This window comes from Polypterus senegalus, chromosome 9, assembly GCF_016835505.1.
Source record: "Polypterus senegalus isolate Bchr_013 chromosome 9, ASM1683550v1, whole genome shotgun sequence".
Classification (NCBI taxonomy): domain Eukaryota; kingdom Metazoa; phylum Chordata; class Cladistia; order Polypteriformes; family Polypteridae; genus Polypterus; species Polypterus senegalus.
In genome coordinates, this window is record NC_053162.1 from 132,997,292 (window position 1) to 133,008,720 (window position 11,429).

The 11,429-nt window shown below is 37.2% G+C and overlaps 1 protein-coding gene across 2 annotated transcripts; it reads left to right on the top strand.

The window, feature by feature from the left end:
- Positions 1-768: 768 nt before the first annotated feature.
- LOC120535818 (zinc finger protein 135-like) lies at positions 769-9,172 on the top strand. 2 transcript variants are annotated; one of them, XM_039763910.1, is made up of 2 exons: positions 769-977; positions 4,542-9,172. In XM_039763910.1, exon 2 carries the CDS (start codon positions 4,636-4,638, stop codon positions 5,824-5,826), a length of 1,191 nt encoding a protein of 396 aa, XP_039619844.1. In that variant the 5' UTR covers positions 769-977; positions 4,542-4,635; the 3' UTR covers positions 5,827-9,172. The 2 variants fall into 2 exon arrangements, with proteins under 2 accessions (XP_039619844.1, XP_039619846.1); XM_039763912.1 differs by having other exon boundaries at positions 769-913.
- Positions 9,173-11,429: the final 2,257 nt, after the last annotated feature.

Sequence of the window (11,429 nt, forward strand, 5' to 3'; positions counted from 1 at the left end):
CTATAAGGTAACGGTGGCTAATCATTTGCATAGTATCAGAGGCGCAGCAAAAATGTAATGCTAAGATGATGTATTGAGGATAAGACAAAATGTAGGCGCTATATTGACAGGCTTACTCCACGGACCAAGACAAGGCTCGTCACTCTGGAATAGGTTTTTCTGCGTTCTGACTTAATCTCAAGACTGTTTTTTTATGACGATTTCTCCACACGCTGAAACTGCAAGTACCTGTCAGGTTTAAATACTTCAGGTTTTTTTTCCTGGGTTTCAAATGTCTTCTGAAAATCCAATTAATACATGCCTTCTGGTATATACAAGGTATTAAACAATGCACTGAAGTAAACCAATCTGGGAAACACGGTTAACATTTGTTGGCAAATAGCACGATTTTCAGCACCTTCTACGATTTTTCCTCTTCTTTCTGGTAAAATAACATTTATCTCCGTAATGTAATTCTGAAAATAATGGCTATTGTTCTATTTTCTGGCTTTTTGCATTCTTGGGACATTTTTCCAGAACCGCAGTAATTTGCAAAAGGTGTAAAATTGTTTCAGCCAGTTCTTTACAACCAATCTTTGAGTATTACATGCAGAAAGCACTGACTTTTAAGTGCATGTTTGTAATTGGGTAGCGTGATTTCTGTTAGCCATTCTATTCGCTCTTCATTGTGCCAATTATACTTAGAAGGGAATTACATGGCGACTATCATTTGATTGGTTTAACGGGTATCCTTCTGACGCTTGTGATTGGTCGAATGTGTCGGTAACTGCAAATTACGTGCAGAGCCTTGACGAGAAAGGGTCGTTGGGTTCGTCAACTAAACCGTTGGGAGATTTATTCCATATTGTTACATAGACTGGACGGATTAGACAACAGAGGATAAGCCTAAGGGACCTCAACCTGCAAGGAGGAGGTAAAAACGGAGCTACGGCAAGTAACCGCACACACAACAAAGCTGGAAATGGTGGGGAAGAGAGGTAAAATGCGCAGAACGGGGCGAGGTTTTGTGACTCGGGTGTTACCTTGACCTCCAGTGAACGTAACTGACACTTTCATGATACATCACGTGGCTTAAACGCCCCTCCCCTCTACACAATCTCAGTGTGTAACCGCTAAGTTGTCTTTTTTGTTATGTGGCAATGCACTGTGATTAGTGCGCGATAGTGTAATATGTCGAAAGTTGGTCCTTACTTTAGAGTGCCTTTCATAACAAAGGCTATCACAAAGTGATGAACAGATGCGTTTGCGATACAGAATTAAATCAAATGAATCTTTGATCCTTAAAGGAAAAAACATTTTTATGTTTTCAAATTGGAAAAGGTACCACAGAAGAGGCCATTACAGCAAAAGACAGCAATAAAAAAAAGGCTTCAAGCGGTATGCATAAAGTGAGGGAGGAATGGACGGGACAAGCTTAGCTTTAGCTTGCCTCTGACTGAGTGCTGAGAAAAGGAAGCATCAAGGGTAGAAGCTCCAGAATCCTGATCTCATAACGCAAAATTAACATTTTGAAAAGAGTCATTTTTTTGTAAAAATGAGACTACGGCATTACTGTTTTCGGTGCAGCACTTTGGTTTAAAATGTAAATAATAAGTTTCGCAGTCTCGCAACTGTTATTTTATAAGTGTTGGTTTTGTACTGTATATGTGTTATATTCCAAATATGCTGTCAAATGAAACGAGGTTCGTTTAGTTGGGGTCAGAGTGTGGAAAATACCAATAGGAGACAGAGGTGGGAAAAGTCTGCATTTGTGGGATTAATCAGCTTTATACGTCAATACATGCAAAATTTTTATAGCCCATACAGAGGATAGCAAATTGTTTGGTGTTTTGCGCCTTAAAGTGAAACATTATGCAGGCTGGGATAGCATGCATTCAACACTAGTCACTATTCCCATATATCAATAAGTATTTTTGCCCAAGTTTAGTAGATATACAGTAAGTAGGGAAACTCTGAACTTCAGCCCCTTCCATTTGCCAGCATTTGATGTCGTATACCATTGATATGCCAAAGGTTTTCTGTTTCAAAGTTCTCATCCCAGTACAAGCTCAGATGAGCCTCGAAATGGACTGACCCAAAATGTTTAGTTGGAAAAGTTATTAATAGGCTAAATACAATCAGGGATAAAGTGTTAAACTTTACTTAATCTAAAGTTAGCATTTGGTAAATGGCAAATTACAACAATATAAGCAAAAATTACCTGTTCACAGATAAAGTCGACTGCCAATTAAAGGTAAATTTAATGTAAAAAGATGTAATTATAAAAAGTAGCATGAAATTTATGAATAACATCTCTGGGTTTTTTGGAGGGCCATGCTGAGTGTAAATTGCATGAATACTTTAGATTGTGAGGCAGAGTTTTTCCAGTAACCCCAATGTAACATGAATACACTGATTTGAACCTGTATAACTTGAGAATGAACATGAAGTCCACACTTTTGGCCTATCTGGTAAGAGGACTTCTAGCAATTGACAAAATGCAGCATCCAATTGTTTTTACCCATAGATTACCGTACACTTGAAACATATTTTCGGTGGGAAGATCACCTTTCCTCATTGCAGCAAGATGAGTAATTTAGCACATTTTACTTTGTAAGGTTGTTCTGATTGTCTGGAGTCATGTGTTGGGGTTGTTTTGTGTGTATGTGTGTGTGTATTTCTGGTGCTTTCTGTTTGAGTCTTTCTAGATGTGAGTTTGCCATAGTTATGAAAACTGACAAAATCTAAACAAGTTTTAACATTTTAGCTTTCTGTGCTTATAAGTGTAAGTACCAGTTTCTGGCAGTATAGTGTTTGAATGTTTGAGTTTTTTTCCTTATAATTTAACATAATGGTGCTATGAATAGGTAATGTGTTGCGTCTTGTCGGACATTGTTACTGTCAGTGCTTTTTGCAATGCCATTTTACATGTACATAATGGCAGTTAGTGCAGTGTTTGGGGTGTTGCTATGGTCTATAATCTTGGCCATTTTTGGTTTAGTTAACACATTAAATGGTTATAAAGGCCAGAATTAAAGTACTGTATATAGCAGTGGGTGCATTGCTTTTATGATCAGGGTTACAATAGTCAGTCATTTACTTTCTAATGTGCTTTGTCCCAAACAGGATCATGGTGGGTGCTGGAGTCTATCTCAGCTAGCATGGGGCTCAAGGCACGAAGAAGCCCTGGGTAGGGTTCACAGGGCAAACATACACACAAAAAAGCAAACCCAGACAACACACCAGGGCCAGTTTAGGATCGCCAGTCCACATAACGTGCATGTCTTTGAACTGTGGGCTAAAACCATTGTACCTGGAGGAAACCCACGTATGTGGAGAACATGCAAAAACTTTGTCAAACGTTTGCTATTGAGGCTGTTATGTTATTTGAATGTATTAAAACACATTTTTGGTGAGGAACAAAATAATAAAATGTTGTATATGTTATTTGAATGAGTCATTCAATGTATTTACATGCTCACATACAATTGGGTTAAGGTAAGTAACACAATTAAGACAGAAACCCGGTGTCTTAAAAATCTGTGTTTTCAAACGCAAGTAATCTTCTGGTGTTCTCCTTTGGTATAAATGCTTCAAAGTCATTAAACTGAGCAAAAAAGAGTTTAATTTCATCATCTCTGTGAATCGAAAAATAAGCATGACGCCTGTGATAGTTGTTTTGTGTTTTATAAGTATGCTTAGTCAAATTGACACCTTTATTATTAGGTTTCTGTCACTGGATCGCATGTAGCAAAGTCTTTTTTTTTTTTACACGGTGCCATTATTGCCATACACAGGATGACTCCTCCTGTTCCCGTTTCTCAGTTTATTATTCCTCTTTCCTTAATGTAAAAGCCAATACAGTATTCTTGCCTTCACTCTCTCCTAAAGCCTGACTGGCTGGTCTGTTTGTACTGGAAGTTCAGCAGCAAAATGACACCTGTGTTTTTCTTCAATTACCATAATCCTTAGTATAAAAGAGCACTGCAACTTAATTACCACAAAGCTTAGAAACACACATTCTCAAAAAATTGTTAATAAGATCAGCTAATTTACCAATCTCCGATCGTGTCATTTGGAGTAGCTCAATCAGCAGACAATCCCTCTGAGCATCACTAATTTTCGGGTAACTGACAATTAAGATTTACCCTGGATGAGTGTGGTTGGGTGCCCCATGTTGGTCTAGCAGCCTATCCAGTTGAGAGTCTGAGAATCTTCTGTTTATGTGTGTGATGAAACCCAGTTGCAGACTCGTTACACGTGAGGGTTGCGATGATTATATTTCTCAGTAGGGCAGAGGAGGATACTTTAAAAATAGTGCTAAGGATAAGGGTCGAGATTTGCTTAAGTCAGTGGATTGGAAGTGAATTCAAATGTTTTAAGTATTTGTTTTTTTATTGGAAAAAACACCATAAAATTCTTTGTATTTAAAGTATATAATTAGTATATTTGTAGCATAGGTATTATTATTTTAAATTTTAATCAAGATCAAGATGACATTAACTTCATAGTTGTTTTTTCCTATGGCATATGTAAATTGTTTTTTTCTTTTGTCTTCACAGTGATTATGTCTAAGCAAGAAAAGCTGCTTTATTTTTAGAAAAAAAAAGATACTGCAGATACTCCGTCCCACGGCGAATCAAGAATTGCTCAGAAATGAATGTACAAGAAAATCCTTATGTGTGCAATGTATGTGGGAAAAGTTACCGCATGCTAGGAACCCTTCGAGCACATCAGCGTGCTCACAGAGTCAAGGTACCATTCTATTGCTCAGATTGTGGTAAAAGCTTTAGGGACACTGCTAAACTTAAAATTCATCGGAGAATTCACACAGGAGAAGCACCCTATCATTGCAATGAATGTGGAAAGAACTTCAAAGAATCAGGAACTCTGACTAAACATCGAAGGGTTCATACAGGAGAGACTCCATATCAGTGCACTGTCTGTCAGAAGACTTTCAGTATATTGGGAACCCTGAAAAGGCATCAGCGCATTCATACAGGAGAAGTTCCTTATCACTGTAGTGAATGTGGCAGAGGTTTTAGGGACTCGGGCAGCCTGAAAACACATGAGAGAGTACATACAGGGGAGACACCGTACCATTGTACTGTATGTGACAAGAGTTTCAGTCAGTTAGGAACACTTAAAAAACATCAGCGCGTTCATACAGGAGAAACACCATACCATTGCACTGTTTGCGGAAAAACCTTTAGCATTTCTGAAACGCTTAAAAGACATCAACGCATTCACACTGGGGAGACCCCATATCACTGTTCAGTATGTGGAAGAGGCTTTAGGGAGTCAGGGAGTCTTAAAAAACATCAGCGCATTCATACTGGTGAAAGTCCTTATCACTGCACTGAATGTGGGAAGAGTTTCAAAGAATCTGGAAAGCTTAAAATTCATCAAAGAACCCACACCGGAGAGACCCCTTACCATTGCATTGTGTGTGGGAAGAATTTCAGTCTTTCGGGAACTTTGAAGATACATCAGCGTACTCATACAGGAGAAACCCCCTATCACTGCTCTGAGTGCACTAAAAGTTTCAGCAGGGTGGGGGCCCTTAAAAAACACCAAAGAATTCACACTGGAGAAACCCCTTATCTTTGCACAGTGTGTGGAAAAGGCTTCCGTGAATCGGGAAGTCTAAAAAGACATCAGCGCATTCATACTGGAGAAACTCCGTATCACTGTACAGTGTGTGGGAAGAACTTTAGTGAGCTTGGCAACCTGAAAAAGCACCAGAGAATTCATACTGGCGAAACTCCGTATCACTGTGCTAAGTGCGGAAGGAGCTTTGTCTACTCTGGACAGTTGAAGACTCATGCATGTAAGGTGGAAAATTAGGAGTACCTTAGCTAAAAAATAAGCTATTACGTAGACTGTCAAATAATTAAATGTAGTTTGCATTTTCTTGTGCTAGTTGGGTATTTTTAATGACGATGTACAATGTCATGTTTGCTATACTTAATCGAAATAAGAGTATTTTTTCACTTTTTAGAACTGATGATATCTGAGGAAAAAATGTAATGTCAAAGCAATAGTGCCAAAAAGTTGTCTTTTTAAAATAGGCCTTCATAATGGTGTTCTTTAGCTTTAATATTTAATGATGTTCATTTTTAAAGCAAAAGAAAACAGTTAAACTCGGATTATAATTACCCAAGATTGATAAACTACTATGCTTTTTTTAATATTTTTGAAATGGAACAATCTATGATAAAGTTATAAGCACTTCTGGCCACTTTATGCTTATAAAACAAAATGTTATAGAAGTGGAAAAGTGTTATGTAATGAATGTTAGAAATGTTTTATTTCAACAATCTCTCAGCAGAGAATCAACATTCAATTTAAAGAATAGCAGAACTTCCCAGCAATAGACAAGGTGTCAATGGTGATAACATCTAAACAGTACTTGGAGTTTTAATGTCAGTGTAGCATTTTGACAGGTTAGTTAATTTGACTTGACATGTAATTTTAAGACCATCTGTTACTTGTCACAAATCAGAAGTTGAGTCTGTTGATCAGTATATTTATCTGTGACTATCGATCAGGTGCACTGCGCTGGACTAGCACTAGTCATCTGATTCTACATTAAATGTGTCCAAGTGCCATAGTGTTCTTTGATAGATCCAAAGTATTGCATGACAGCTATAAAGTGACTATACTCTTTAATTTCCAGAAAAAAAAACAGCAATTTATTTTGTCTTACAAAAAGAAAGAGTACATGCCTAGTTACTTCCATTCCTTTGTCCAAAACAACAACAACCCCGAAAGTATTTCTTTAGCACCATAGTAAGTGCATGCATAGACTGGTGGCCAGACAGTCAAGGCTACAACATAACGTTTTTCAAGAATATATGTTTGCTAAGTGGGCATGTTGTGTTACTGAAAATCGATTGTTTGAACCTTGATGCTGTCCACATGCCTTGAGATCAGGGGTACTCACTCACAGTCCTGGACGTCTGCAGTGACTATAGGTTATCATTTTCACCAATTTCTTAACTAGAACCCATTTATTTACAGTGAAAGCAATATTTTTTAAACTTTGTTTTAGTTATCCCACTTGTTACAATTCAGAGCCCTTGATTGGGTATTTTAGTTTTAAATTGTTGCATTTAGGCTTATTTTTTTTAACCTGCCATCAGTTAATGATGAAGTACAAATGACAAAGGAACCACTCGCTCTTCAGATAACATTGCTTTAATTTAAACCTGTATACATGCATCATTAAGTATCTGTGTTAATATAATATTTTGAAATAAATGAGAGAGAACCATGAAACATATGGATAAAGTCCTCAGAAAACATAAAATGTACAATTTTTGTCATGTTAGAATGAAAGCACTAACAAGGTATATAAATTAGCACCACGTTTCGTTATCTGTTAGGCTTGGCTTCTAATTATGAAACTGGTTGCAATGAAAACCTGCAGCCACTGCAGACCTCCAGGGCCCATAATTGAACACTAATCTTTTTTTTTAAAGACTGGTAGAAGTTCAGTATTTAGCACACGCTTGCAGAGGCTTTTCTAAAGCCTATAATATTTAATAAGGATGTATGAAAAATATTAAAATAATATGATTGTTGGATTCCTGTGGTTTTTTTTTCTGCAGTAAGCAGAAGCCTGACTCTTATAGTTGCAAAACCTGCAATGTTTTACAAGATTAAGATTAATCTAACTGGTGATATCCATGTATGTAATGTTGTAAACACTATATAATAATGATTGATATCTGGAGAAAGAGACAATTTGTTTTAACTTACATTTAATTGTGTATGACGTGTAAGGTGTCATTGATGCCTTATTTCAGGCTGAATATGTATTTTTACAAGGTATTTGGTATGGATATTGCAATTAAAATCTGTTAGTTTACATGAGAAAATGATTGAGCCCTTCCCAAAAAAAACTGCTTGCATGAATTTAATGTAACTAATTAAAGGGGGTCTAAGTAAAGAGTTTATCTTCAAATTATGATTAAGATTAAGTTTACTGGGGTTATTTTTTATGTAGTTGTAGTGTGATATACCAGATTAAAAGGAATTTAAGCATGAGGCAACGTGAAAACAAAAACAGCTTGAGTTGAAACTAGGATGGTACTATTGACTGTATCTTCTAATTTTAGTGAATGAACATTTACATTTTGTAAAACTAGGTATAAAGTTTAGGTTTTGTTGGAAGAAATTGTGACTGAGGATGATGTAAAACAGGATTTTGTGGTCTAAGTAAAGGTTCTTAATAGCTTTTTTACCCACAAGCTTTTATAAAAGAGAGAGAACCAGTAGAGCAAGGGCACTGAGTACATTTCTGCTGTTACATGTTGCTCCTGGCACACATTTTTAGGAGCAATCGCAGCATCTTATGAGCGTGAAGGAGGGAGATGGAATCACTTGAAGCATCACTTAGTCTGCAATTTGTAAAGAGCTACTGCACATGTTCCAATGGGACTGTTTTCTTCTTCTTCTTCTAAATAAAGCAAAAGCTAGGTGGTCCATTTGAAACATTTTCATTCATGTGATCTGTCTCCTATTTTGTCAAGTGTATACAAGCAGCTTTCTGTATATTCCCTGTAAAAATGTGTTTGGGATTATATAGAGAGAAATACAGTCTTATTTTTATTTTTGAAGTTATGTTATTGTTTCTTATTATTGTTCTTTATGTCACGCATTAGCCTCATAATACCATATAGAAAATTCCAATAGACTTAGGTCAGCTATTCACCCAGCACCTTCCTAGGCATCCTCATAGTACTGTATACAGACAAGACTTTTCCACTTTCTAGGATAATATCATGGGTGTTTGTGACTTTGTGTAAAATATTTTCTGATTGCTCTGTCAGTGCCTCCTCTGTATCACTGGGCCTCTATGGACAATATACTCCCTTTGCTGCCCTCCTGCAACTCAACTGGAAAGTCTCTACAACAGAATAAAACCATAAAAGGGTCAAGTTCAGCAATTACAAATGTTCTCGGAGGCCATTAACCATGTGCTTATACTACCCTTTGCAATCTCAATCTGCAGTGAATGCTGCTGCTGCCACTTAGTAGTTCCTTGTCTCCTGTTAATGCTTCTGGGGCAACCTTGGATCTTTTCCCGGATAGGTCCGTTCGACTGCTTTCTCTGGAAAAGTAGCACAAGCATAAGAGGCCCACATTTTGCTTTAATTCAAGAGCAGGAAACTTGTAAAAAAAAAAATTACATTGTTAGGGGAATCTCTTGATCTTCTCTTCCCCTATTCATGAGGTTTACAAACAGACACTACTAACATCCATATGTATTACCATGACATTAAAACACCCATCTGTTGACCAATTAAATGTTTTTTGTGTTTTAATTTTGAAGGTTTTTAGCATGTATTTGATGTTAACATGTCATTGTCATTACGACAAGAGGAAGACTTGTTCTGTGTTATCCTCAAAACAGTGGGTAAGGAGAAATGAGAAGTGAAGACTGCTTCTCTAGAAGCCTTTCACTTAACAAGTTTCTACTCTGTGGCACGTACCAGTCTCCCACTCACCCCTCTCTGTTTGCAGTTTCTTGTGACTCAGTCTTTTTTAAAAATAATCTTCCTGTAAGTTCTTCTCACTGCCTTGCTAAGCTTTTATTCTGCTTCTGTGAAGATACAATAGAGCGGTGGTTAAAGTGAAAATCTGTTGCTTGTGCTGTAGTAGCTGGTAATAGGTTGAGACTTTTGAAAAAAGAATAAGAGGGCAACTGCGTACGGTATGTCTGTCACAAATAACTAAAGTGAGAAAATATACACATGACATAGGATTCATGTGTGTTTGGTGACTAAGTTAATTAATATAAAAGTTGGAGCATTTCATATTTTTTTATTTACTTTACCCAAGAGTCGGCTATCACATTTTGCTTTTTAAATATTTTTGTAATAATGAGTCATTAGACTATATTAGGGTGGCGCAGTGGTAGTGCTGCTGCCTCTGCCTCCCTGCGTGGAGTTTGCATGTTCTCACTGTGTCTGCGTGGGTTTCCTCCCACAGTCCAAAGACATGCCGGTTAGGTGGGTTGGCGATTCTAAATTGTCCCTAGTGTGTGTGGGTGTGGGTGTGTTTGTGTGTGTCCTGTGGTGGGTTGGCACCCTGCCCAGGATTGGTTCCTGCCCTGTGTTGGCTGGAATTGGCTCCAGACCCCCGTGACCCTGTGTTCGGATTCAGCGGGTTGGAAAATGGATGAATGGATAGACTGTATTAGATACTAGCAAAATACCTGCGCTTCGCAGCGGAGAAGTAGTGTGTTAAAGAAGGAAAGATAAAGAAAAGGAAACATTTTGAAAATAACGTAACATGATTGTCAATGTAATTGTTTTGTCACTGTTATGAGTGTTACTGTCATATATATATACATATATATATATATATATATAGCAAAATACCCTCGCTTCGCAGCGATGTTGTGTGTTAAAGAAGTTATGAAAAAGAAAAGGAAACATTTTAAAAATAACGTAACATGATTGTCAAAGTAATTGTTTTGTGTATTTGGCGGCAGTGTCATGAAGTTGTTTTCGTCTAGCTGCATCAGAAAATGTACCATGACGTCTGACATGCCTCCTTTTTACTGTTTGGATTGCTGCTGTCATAATGGGTTTGAGTCTACATATACATATATATATATAATATATATATATATATATATATATATACACTGTACATATATACATATATATACACATACATATCTTCATATCTATATACATATCTACATGTACACACATATATATACATACCTATCTACATCATATATACACAAACATACATACATACATACACAAACACAAATTATACATGTATATATGTGTGTGTGTGTGTATGTATGTATGTGTGTGTATATATACAATGTAGATAGGTGTGTGTGTGTGTGTATATCTATACTAATAAAAGGCAAAGCCCTCACTCACTCATCACTAATTCTCCAACTTCCCGTGTAGGTAGAAGGCTGAAATTGGGCAGGCTCATTCCTTACAGCTTACTTACAAAAGTTGGGCAGGTTTCATTTCGAAATTCTACGCCTAATGGTCATAACTGGAAGGTATTTTCTCCATTAACTGTAATAGAGTTGAGCTGGAAAGACGTGGGGGGCGGACTTTTGTGTGACATCATCACGCCTCCCACGTAATCACGTGAACTGACTGTCAACGCAGTGCGTAGAAAACCAGGAAGACCTCCAAAAAGCGCTTAAGAAAACATACATTATATAATTGAGAAGGCAGCGAAACAATAAGAAGCGAGCGAGTGACATATACTACCATATTCATGAGTGCTGCTACCTCGGAAAGAAAGCAAGCTGTAAACCTAAACTTTAAATTAAGTTCATAGACAGGCTACCGCTGGCGTTTCACATGCCCACAGGTAATGCGGGATACAAGTTTAATGAGAGGACGCAGGATATAAACGAGAGTTTTGATCACTTTGTAACTAAGTTAAAATTGTAGGTG

Bases quoted from the DNA above. Each gene is read 5' to 3' on its own strand.
- LOC120535818 (XM_039763910.1), top strand. From the start codon at position 4,636: ATGAATGTACAAGAAAATCCTTATGTGTGCAATGTATGTGGGAAAAGT.